This window comes from Mesoplodon mirus, assembly GCF_964341445.2.
Source record: "Mesoplodon mirus genome assembly, chromosome: 1".
Classification (NCBI taxonomy): domain Eukaryota; kingdom Metazoa; phylum Chordata; class Mammalia; order Artiodactyla; family Ziphiidae; genus Mesoplodon; species Mesoplodon mirus.
Window position 1 is genome coordinate 77808163 of NC_138976.1, and position 12116 is coordinate 77820278.

At 37.7% G+C, this 12116-nt stretch overlaps 1 protein-coding gene across 6 annotated transcripts in view; it reads left to right on the forward strand.

The window, feature by feature from the left end:
- The window catches only part of MAMDC2 (MAM domain containing 2), a gene marked incomplete at its 5' end in the record, with an annotated part of 443561 nt that overhangs the window by 74223 nt on the left and 357222 nt on the right, over positions 1–12116 (forward strand). For 5 of the 6 annotated variants that reach the window (XM_082633490.1, XM_082633489.1, XM_082633491.1 and 2 more), the window contains 2 exons: positions 8921–9039; positions 9914–9991. In XM_082633490.1, coding sequence (XP_082489616.1) covers positions 8921–9039; positions 9914–9991 — 197 coding nt within the window. The remainder of the gene's footprint in view (positions 1–8920; positions 9040–9913; positions 9992–12116) is intronic. The other variant, XM_082633486.1, reaches the window with a different exon arrangement.

Genomic DNA, 12116 nt, shown 5'->3' on the forward strand with positions numbered 1-12116 from the left:
GGCCAGGACTGGTATGAAAGTTCCATAAATGGTCAGAGACCTACCGCTTCTAGCTTCTTGCTCTGCCATCCCTTGTGTAGGGCCCAGTATGGCTGCTGGAAACCTGTCATTATGTCCACATTCCATGCAGCAAGAAGAGAAACAGAAGCAGGACCTTTCCTGGAGGTTGTATATATTTATTCCATTTATGCCCTGTTGTCCAGAACCAGTCACTGGTCATATCTGTGTATAAGGGAGACTAGAAAATGTAGTCTGAAACCTCACGGGCCCAGCTAAAATTTGGGGATTCTATTATTGATGAAGGTGGGAAGTCTAATATTGGGGATAAAATTTACCTCTGATACAGGAAACACAGAGCTTAAGATTGGGCTCTGGTCTTGTTTATGGTTTCCTTTGCTGTGCAAAAGCTTTTAAGTTTCATTAGGTCCTATTTGTTTATTTTTGTTTTTATTTCCATTTCTCTAGGAGGTGGGTCAAAAAGGATCTTGCTGTGATTTACGTCATAGAGTGTTCTGCCTATGTTTTCATCTAAGAGTTTGATAGTATCTGGCCTTACATTTAGGTCTTTAATCCATTTTGAGTTTATTTTTGTGTATGGTGTTAGGGAGTGTTCTAATTTCATACTTTTACATGTACCTGTCCAGTTTTCCCAGCACCACTTATTGAAGAGGCTGTCTTTTCTCCACTGTATATTCTTACCTCCTTTATCAAAGATAAGGTGACCATATGTGCGTGGGTTTATCTCTGGGCTTTCTATCCTGTTCCATTGATCTATCTTTCTGTTTTTGTGCCAGTACCATACTGTCTTGATTACTGTAGCTTTGTAGTATAGCCTGAAGTCAGGGAGCCTGATTTCTCCAGCTCCATTTTTCGTTCTCAAGATTGCTTTGGCTATTCGGGGTCTTTTGTGTTTCCATACAAATTGGAATCTAAGGGGAAAAAACAAAAGGTCACGAAGAACCTAGGGGTAAGACGGGAGTAAAGACACAGACCTACCAGAGAATGGACTTGAGGATATGGGGAGTGGGAAGGGTAAGCTGGACGAAGTGAGAGAGTGGCATGGACTCATACACTACCAAACGTAAAATAGATAGCTAGTGGGAAGCAGCTGCATAGCACAGGGAGGTCAGCTCGGTGGTTTGTGACCGCCTGGAGGGGTGGGATGTGGAGGGTGGGAGGGAGGGAGATGCAAGAGGGAAGAGATATGGAATATATATATATATGTATAACTGATTCACTTTGTTATAAAGCAGAAACTAACACACCATTGTAAAGCAATTATACTCCAATAAAGATGTTAAAAAAAAAAAAAGAGTGGGCTCTGGAGTCAGATGGCTTCTTACTGATTCTTGGCTCCACCACTTACTAGGTTGTAACTTTGGTCAAGAGTTTACAGTTTTCCGTGTCTTTTATTTCCTTGGGTGTAAAGTGAGAATAGAGTTTTCATGAGCATTTAATGTGAAGACATTTAGAATGGTGTCTGGCCATGTGCTCTTGTTATTACCATTATCCCCATGATTTATTGAAACTCAGCTAAGCTACAGCCAGGATAGCCTTTGGGTTTTATTTAATACTCTAGCTCTAGAACTTAGTAGGATGCCTGGCACTTCACAGATATGGATGGATGAATGAATGAATGAGTCAGACTGCATGTTTTGAATTGTGGAGCTTCTACTTTTCTCTCTGGTTTAGCTGGGCATTACTTTATCCCTTTCAGCCTCAGTTTTCCCTTCCTTAAAATGAAGATAAACTATGCCTTTCTCCCTCCAGATCCACTCTTCCTCCTTCTCAACCCTGCTCTGTGCCAAGCAGGCTGACCTTTATGGATTGCATCAGTGAGCTCTTTTGCCCTCTGGCCTCCTGTGAATTGCCAGGAATTGGCCTTTGGAAGGCACTGATAGGTGATCAGCAGTGGGAGGAGAGTTGGCTTGGACATTTATTCCCGTGCTTTCCTCCCTGCAGGGCCATGGTTTGGCAGTGGCTGTATGCTATGGATTGAACGTTTGTATCCCTCCCAAATTCAAGTGTTGAAATTCTAACTCCTAGTGTGATAGACTTAGGAGATGGAGCATTTGGGAGGTGATTAATTCATGAGGGTGGAGTCCTCATGAATGAGATTCGTGCCCTTATAAAAGAGACACCAGAGAGCTCCTTTCCCACTTCTGCCATTGTGAGGACACTGTGAAAAGATGGCTGTCTATCAGCTAGGAAGTAGGCACTCACCAGTTACTGCTAGTACCTTGATCTTGGCTTTCCCAGCCTTCAGAACTGTGAGAAATAAATTTCTGTTGTTCATAAGCCACTTAGTCTGTGATATTTGTAACATAGCCTGAACAGACTAAAACTCTGTGTCTATTCTGAAAGCCACAACTACCAAATGACCCTCTCTTTGCAGCTGTAGATCATTCTGGGTTCCATAACTGCCCTACCCTATGCCTCCCCAATATTGCTGTCTTCAGGGTGCTTCATCATTGTTTGTTTATTTTCTGAATTCTGGCCACACTTTTATAAATAGATCCTTTATTAAACTCTCTTCATTCCCCATTTGATTTTTCTTTTCCTTCCACCACGATGATTGATATACAACACTCAGGGTTGATTTAAGTATTTAGGGGAATAACATATATAAAGTGCTTAATATGGTGTCTGATACAGAATAAGCAGTCAATAAACTTAAGAACCACTAGTGCTATTACTATTTCCTTTTAATACTCATTATTTCAGTTTGGCAATATCTTTGTTTCATATAATTTTCAATGGTGTTGACTGATTTATTGAAATAGTTTACTGTCAAAAATGATGAGATTCACAGAAAGAGAGACAAAATGAAAAGGCAGAGAGCTATGTACTAGATGAAGGAACAAGATAAAACCCCAGAAAAACAACTAAATGAAGTGGAGATAGGCAACCTTCCAGAAAAAGAATTCAGAATAATGATAGTGAAGATGATCCAGGACCTCAGAAAAAGAATGGAGGCAAAGATCAAGAAGATGCAAGGAATGTTTAACAAAGACCTAGAAGAATTAAAGAACAAACAAACAGAGATGAAAAATACAATAACTGAAATGAAAAATACACTAGAAACAATCAGTAGCAGAATAACTGAGGCAGAAGAATGGATAAGTGACCTGGAAGACAGAATGGTGGAAATCACTGCCAAGGAACAGAATAAAGAAAAAAGAATAAAAAGAAATGAGGACAGCCTAAGAGACCTCTGGGACAACATTAAACACACCAACATTCACATTAAAGGGGTCCCAGAAGGAGAAGAGAGAGAGAAAGGACCCGAGAAAACATTTGAAGAGATTATAGTCGAAAACCTCCCTAACATGGGAAAGGAAATATCCACCCAGTCCAGCAATCACAGAGTCCCAAGCAGGATAAACCCAAGGAGAAGCATGCCGAGACACATAGTAATCAAACTGACAAAAATTAAAGACAAAGAAAAATTATTAAAAGCAACAAGGGAAAAATGTTGGGAACTCCCATAAGGTTAACAGCTGATTTCTCAGCAGAAACCCTATAGGCCAGAAGGGAGTGGCACGATATATTTAAAGTGATGAAAGGGAAGAACCTACAACCAAGATTACTCTACCCAGCAAGGATCTCATTCAGATTCGATGGAGAAATCAAAAGCTTTACAGACAGGCAAAAGCTAAGAGAATTCAACACCACCAAACCAGCTCTACAGCAAATGCTAAAGGAACTACTTTAAGTGGAAAACAAAAGAGAATAAGAGGACTTACAAAAACAAACCCAAAACAATTAAGAAAATGGTAATAGGAACATACATATTGATAATTACCTTAAAAGTGAATGAATTAAATGCTTCAGCCAGAAGACACAGGCTGGCTGAAACAAGACCCTTATATATGCTGTCTATAGGAGACCCACTTCAGACAGAGGGACACATACAGACAGTGTGAGGGGATGGAAAAAGATATTCCATGCAAATGGAAATCAAAAGAAAGCTGGAGTAGCAATACTCATATCAGATGAAACAGACTTTAAAATAAAGAATGTTACAAGAGACAAGGAAGGACACTACATAATAATCAAGGGATCAATCCAAGAAGAAGATGTAACAATTATAAATATATATGCACCCAACATAGGGGCACCTCAATACATAAGGCAACTGCTAACAGCTATGAAAGAGGAAATCAACAGTAACACAATAATAGTGGGGGACTTTAACACCTCACTTACACCAATGGACAGATCATCTAGACAGAAAATAAGGAAACAGAAGATTTAAATGACATAATAGACCAGATAGATTTAATTGATATTTATAGGACATTCCATCCAAAACAGCAGATTACAGTTTCTTCTCAAGTGCACATGGAACATTCTCCAACATTGATCACATCTTGGGTCACAAATCAAGCCTTGGTAAATATAAGAAAATTGAAATCATATCAAGCATCTTTTCCAACCACAACACTATGAGATTAGAAAGCAATGACAGGGAAATAAAACAAAAAACACAAACACATGGAGGCTAAACAGTACGTTACTAAACAACCAAGAGATCACTGAAGAAATTAAAGAGGAAATCAAAAAATACCTACAGACAAATGACAATGAAAACATGATGATCCAAAACCTATGGGATGCAGCAAAAGCAGTTCTAAGAGGGAAGTTTATAGCAATACAATCTTACCTCAAGAAATAAAAAAAATCTCAAACAATCTAACCTTACACCTAAAGGAAATAGAGAAAGAAGTACAAACAAAACCCAAAGTTAGTAGAAGGAAAGAAATCATAAGGATTGGAGCAGAAATAAATGAAATAGAAAACAATAGCAAAGATCAATAAAACTAAAAGCTGGTTCCTTGAGAAGATAAACGAAATTGATAAACCTTTAGCCAGACTCATCAAGAAAAAGAGGGAGAGGACTCAAATCAATAAAATTAGAAATGAAAAAGGAGAAATTACAATGGACATCACAGAAATACAAAGCATTGTAAGAGACTACTACAAGCAACTCTATACCAATAAACTGGACAACCTGGAAGAAATGGAAAAAATTCTTAGAAAGGTATAACCTTCCAAGACTGAACCAGGAAGAAATAGAAAATATGAACATACCAATCACAAGTAATGAAATTGAAACTGTGATTAAAAATCTTCCAACAAACAAAAGTCCAGGACCAGATGGCTTCACGGGTGAATTCTATCAATCATTTAGAGAACTAACACCCATCCTTCTCAATCTCTTCCAAAAAGTTGCAGAGGAAGCAACACTCCTAAACTCATTCTACAAGGCTACCATCACCCTGATACCAAAACCAGACAAAGATACTACAAAAAGAGAAAATTACAGACCAATATCACTAATGAGTATAGATGCAAAAATCCTCAACAAAATACTAGCAAACAGAATCCGACAACACATTAAAAGGATCATACACCATGATCAAGTGGGATTTATCCCAGGGATGCAAGGATTCTTCAATATATGCAAATCAATCAATGTGATAAACCATATTAACAAATTGAAGAATAAAAACCATATGATCATCTCAATAGATGCAGAAAAAGCTTTTGACAAAATTCAAAACCCATTTATGACAAAAACTCTCCAGAAAATAGGCATAGAGGGAACCTACCTCAACATAATAAAGGCCATATATGACAAAACCACAGGTAACATCATTCTCAATGGTGAAAAACTGAAATAATTTCCTCTAAAATCAGGAACAAGACAAGGATGTCCACTTTCGCTACTCTTATTCAACATAGTTTTGGAAGTCCTAGCCATGGCAATCAGAGAAGAAAAAGAAATAAAAGGCATACAAATTGGAAAAGAAGAAGTAAAACTGTCACTGTTTGCAGATGACATGATACTATATGTAGAAAATCCTGAAGATGCCACCAGAAAACTACTAGAGCTAATCAATGAATTAGGTAAAGTTGCAGGATACAAAATTAATGCACAGAAATCTCTCGTGTTCCTATACACTAAAAACAAAAGATCAGAGAGAGAAATTAAGGAAACAATCCCATTCACCATTGCAGCAAAAAGAATGTAATACCTAGGAATAAAGCTACCTACAGAGGTAAAAGACCTCTACTCAGAAAACTATAAGACACGGATGAAAAAATCAGAGATGACACAATCAGGTGGAGAAATATACCATGTTTTTGGATCGGAAGAATCAATATTCTGAAAATGACTGTACTACCCAAAGCAATCTACAGATTCAGTGCAATCCCTATCAAATTACCAATGGCATTTTTTACAGAACTAGAACAAAAAATCTTAAAATTTGTATGGAGACACAAAAGACCCCAAATAGCCAAAGCAATCTTGAGGGAAGAAAACAGAGCCGGAGGAATAAGACTCCCTGACTTCAGACTATACTTCAAAGCTACAGTAATCAATACAATATGGTACTGGCATAAAAACAGAAATATAGATCAATGGAACAGCATAGAAAGTCCAGAGATAAACCCATGCACCTGTGGTCAACTAATCTATGGCAAAGGAGGCAAGGATACACAACGGAGAAAAGACAATCTCTTCAATAAGTGGTGCTGGGAAAACTGGACAGCTATATGTAAATGAATGAAATTAGAACACTCCCTAACACCATACACAAAAATAAACTCAAAATGGATTAAAGACCTGAATGTTAGACCAGACACCATAAAACTCTTAGAGGAAAACATAGAGCACTCTTTGACAAGCTGTAGCAGGATCTTTTTTGACCCACCTCCTAGAGTAATGGAAATAAAAACAAAAAGAAACAAGTGGGGCCTAATGAAACTTCAGAGCTTTTGCACAACAAAGGAAACTGTAAACAAGATGAAAAGACAACCCTCAGAATGGGAGAAAATATTTGCAAATGAATCAATGGACAAAGTATCTCCAAAATATATAAACAGCTCATGCAGCCCAATATTTAAAAAACAAACAATCCAATCCAAAAATGGGCCAAAGGCCTAAATAGACATTTCTCCAAAGAAGACATACAGATGGCCAAGAGGCACATGAAAAGATGCTCAACGTCACTAATTATTAGAGAAATGCAACTCAAAACTACAATGAGGTATCACCCTCTCACCAGTTAGAAAGGGCATTATAAGAAAACCTACAAACAACAAATGCTGGAGAGGGTGTGGAGAAAAGGGAACCCTCTTGCACTGTTGGTGGGAATGTAAATTGATACAGCCACTATGGAGAACAGTATTGAGGTTCCTTAAAAAACTAAAAATAGAATTACCATATGACCCAGCAATCCCACTACTGGACATATACCCAGAGAAAACCATAATTCAAAAAGACACATGCACCCCAATGTTCATTGCAGCAGTATAGACAACAGCCAGGTCATGGAAGCAAACTAAATGCCCATGGATAGACAAATGGATAAAGAAGATTTGGTCATATATACAATGGAATATTACTCAGCCATAAAAAGGAACGAAATTGGGTCATTTGTAGAGACGTCGATGGACCTAGAGACTGTCATACAGAGTGAAGTAAGTCAGAAAGAGAAAAACAAATATTGTATATTTACGCATATATGTGGAATCTAGAAAAATGGTACAGGTGAACCGGTTTGCAAGGCAGAAAAAGAGACACAGATGTGGAGAACAAACAGATGGACACCAAGGAGGGAAAGTGGGGGTGGGGGTGGTGGCGGTGGGATGAATTGGGAGATTGGGATTGACATATATACACTAATATGTATAAAATAGATAACTAGTAAGAACCTGCTGCATAAAAGTAAATAAATCAATAAAATTGTAAAAAATGATGAGAGAATATCTAAGGTTAATTCTGGGGTCAACCTTATACCTTAAAACAAAATGATACCTAGTAATTTTTTCCCTAAAAGATAATGTCTTACTTTTCATTAAAGTATAAAATATGAAGCCCAATACAGTGTCCCCTGCCATTGACTTGTGAACTTTGGAATCTATGAGGAAGAGTAGTTGAGCTAAGAGTATAGGAGTCAGAGCTAGGAAATTAGGCTGGGAGGCTGGTGATTTAGAAGGTTGAGGTCTTAGGGGGCAGTGGTCATAGAAGCCTAGGAGGAGACCAGGGAGCCAGGATCAGAGACTACAGTTAAAATTGCTTTGTGTAGGATGGGTTCTTAGTTTTACAGAGCCTTTTTATACTTAACAAAAATGGACCAAAGGAATTTGACTCTAGCTATGATACTCTTGCAGCTGAAGTCTCCAAATTTCTAAACAGTAGTTTCTCTTTTCTGAACAAATCTAGTGGAATTAATGCGATCTTGGGCTTAATTGGATGTCTTAGGAAAGCTAGTTTTCAGATTTGGAGAAAGTAATTGGTTTCTCGGTGGTGGTGAGTTCTGAATCTCTGCTGTGAACCTCCACATTTGTGATCTTCTAGAGTTTTGTAATGGAAGAATATTGAATCCTCAGCATCCATCTTTTTCTGAGATCCTCTAGATATTACCATGATGCTTCTGCAATTGACTTTAGTACACCCTGTAATTATCAGGTTTTTCTCGTAGTGATAATTGCTTGATAATTCATTGAATTATCCTCTGTGATAGAGAATGGATAACGATGATGGTGATGGTATCTGAAGTCCTATGTGATTTACAAAGTGATTGGTACATTTTCTTACTTAGAAAAGTTAAAATATACTAATCTTGAGAAGGAAATAGAAAGCAAATAAGCATTAGTATGTAGTTGAACACAGTAGTTTCCATTTCATGGAAACACCAACTTGATTTTTATTTTCCAACAAAACATAGTAAAGAATTGCCACTTTCACATATTTATGATGTAATCGTTGACTGCTTTGGGACATTTCTTATTTTTTAATGTGAATGGAGTCAATTAAAATCAGAATGTACTTCAGAAATATATTTTAGTAACTGAGCATTTGTGGCAATTCATTTATTTTCCTTGTATGCGGCTTTTATTTTTCCAGATTTGGATATCAGAAACACATGAGAAAATGGCACAAGTTTGTTTAAACACAGAATTGGCTGAAATAAAGGGCAAGGCTTTATTGAATGAGGAAACGATGAGCTCTGGAATTATTGAAAGGTATGCTTCATACTGTCCTTTGCTTAGAACAGGCACATTCAGGAAAGGGTTTATATAAGTAGTGAAGAGGTATAGTGGCCCCAGGTACATATTACAGGACCACATCAAGCACAATCAACACATCTCAAGCTTCCATGCTTTCTGTTCACGCTGTTCCCTCTGTTTGGAATTCCTTTCCCTTGTTTGTTTGCCAATCAGCACTACGCATTCTAGGTCCCTCTAAAATGTCATTTCCCGTTTACACATTGTTTTCTGGTCCTGGTTCTGATGACTTAGGTTTGAACCCCATCTCCACAATTTACTTGTGAAAATTATGTGGTATCTATAATCCTCAGTTCATAAAATGGGAATTATGAAAGTATCTACTTTATAGGGTTGTTTTAAGTTTAGATGAAAAGTATGAAGTGTGCATAAAAATACTGCCTGACATGCAGTAAGAATTAGGTAAGCTGTCATTAATCAGAATTAATTGTTCTCATATTCTTGCTCTCTGAGCATTTTGTTTATGTTCTACATAGCAGTTGGACTTACATTCAAGTTATTTATATGAAAGTGTTTCCTCTGAGATTGTTCCTTGAGGGTAGGAACTGTTTCTTAGTCACATCTGTAGTCCTGCGGCCTGGCATAGCGCCTTTCCATGGAAATGTGTGACATAGACTTCATCTTGTATTGTAGTTATTGGACAAAATGCTGAAATTTCTTTCCATTTACTTGTTGGGACATTTTATTTTGCAAAGTACATTAAAGTTGCAAACATGGAAATCCTTTAAAAAATTATAATAAAAATTCAGCTCCCAAATTAGTTTTATATAGCTCTGAAAGTTTATAAATATCAACTTGACATGTTTTCTAAAAATTGTTATCTTGTTTCCAGGGACACTGGATTGCCTGCCACAGGTTTTGGAGCTCTCTTTCCTAGACACCCATCAGATTGGTACGAAAGGTTCAAAATGTTCATAGTCCCTAAACTGCTGCAGATTGCACAAAATGTTTCTTAATGGTTCAGGAGGTTTGTTTGCAGGGGTGAAGGAGTGAGGGGTGAACCAAGGTCAACGAAGTGCCCTTTAGGTGCCATCTTACAGACTTCTTTCCTTTTTTAAAAAAAATGATGTTTATTTTTTTCCAACTTATTAATACCAACAAACCTGTTAGAAGAAAAATAGATTATCATTTAAAAACAATTATAAACAGTGATATGTGTGTGTTTGTGTGTGTATGTGTGTGTGTACAAAAAATCAACATTAGACTTCTTTCCTTTAACAAAAGTTTTTTCCCATCAATATGCAAGCAATAATAATAATAATATAGTAGTCAATACTCATTATTTGTAGATTCTATATTTACAAGTTCTCTTACTTGCTAAAATTTATTTGTAACCCCCAAATCAATAATACTAAGGGTGCTGTTGCAGTCCTTAATGGATATGCATAAAGTGGCAAAAAATTTGAGCCACCCAATGCACACATTCTCAGCTGAGGTGGAACAAGGCAAGACTCTGCCTTCTTGGTCCAACTCTCATACTGTATGCGAGTGTCCTTTTCATGGTCATGTATGGGTTTTTTTTGCATTTTTTTGTGGTTTTTGTTGGTGATTTTTCTGTTTGAAATGACTTCCACGTGTAGTGCTAAAGTGCTATCTAGTGTTTCTAAGGGCAAGAAGGCTGTGATGTGCCTTATGAAGAAAATAGGTGTGTTAGATAAGCTTCCTTCAGGCATGAGTTACAGTGTGGTTGGCCATATTCAACATTAATGAGGCAACTATATATTGAATAAAATGTCCCAAACAGAAACACACATAAAACCAAGGTATGTATTGATTGGTTGATGAAAATGTGACCAGAGGCTTGAAGGAACCTAGCTCTGTATTTCCTACTGAGCTAGGAAGAGGTTCAGGATTTGCTAATTCAGTGTTCACAGTGCCTTTATAGAATATTACTGTGAATAATGAGAATTGAGTGTATAGCAAGAAACTACTATTTTTTACTGTTAAATAAATTTCTTTTGGGGGCAGCATGACTTGTTACTACAGAAAAGAAATTTCCACTCATCTTTCTGAAGAAGATAAACTTTCATAATTTCTGTAATGATAAATAGATAAGTGATGAAATATAGGTACTTACAAGCATGAAAAAATTCTAAGTGTTGGATTGTGTATTATGAAGATATGAGTACATATCATCACTGGAAATTTAGATGTTTTTGCTTCCTTTGAAAGATGTCTGGCATTAGAGCTAACCTGTTCTGCAGAGTCTGCCTAGGGTGGGGGTGGAGAGTACCCTAAATAATAATGCCCCACCCCATTTCATAGTCATCTGTTATAATTTTGGCCAGGTGTTCTGAACTGCGGGTTCTAATCTTCATTACTCCTGCAAGGCTGGCCTGGTCTGTGTCCCCTACAGCCTGCTGTAGCATCTCTAAGTAGGCTGGAAGATCCACAGGGAGTATTCCTAGAATGATCGTTGAGGAGGTGGGCTTCTGGCTTCCATCAAGGTGATGAACTAAAAACATCCTGCTGGCTCCCTTTCTTGCACTGAAATCTAGAAATTCCAATAAAGACATGGGTAGACAGAATGAATCCAGAGGCAGACTTTGACAGCTATATCAAAACTCTGAGAAAATCTTTAGAAAATGATGGGCTAGAGCAGAAGATTGCTGAGGGTGGGATGAAGGGAGAAGAGAGAAGGCAGGGTTGAGGTCTCTACATGGAGACTTGGGCCAACCCAGGGTGAGAGCTGTAATCTCAGTGGGCCAGGCTTGGATAGGAGCTGAACAAGGCTTATCTACTGAGTTTGCAAACTTGGATTATATGCTCCAAGTTGGATTTTTCTGCATTGATTTTGACTGCTGTTTTCAGCCCAGGACAGAAAATGAGACACCCAGGGCTTTACATAATAGAAATTTTGATGCCAGCAACCTACCTCCCTGCAGCTCTGACCTCAGCACTGAGATCTATAACGCCAGTACAGATAGCCAGGAGGACCCTGAGTTGTCTCCCCCAACTCCAGTTAGGGAAAGCAATCTCAGATACAGAGGAACTAGACAGTATATCTTGAGGAGAAAGAAATGCCAGGGAAAATA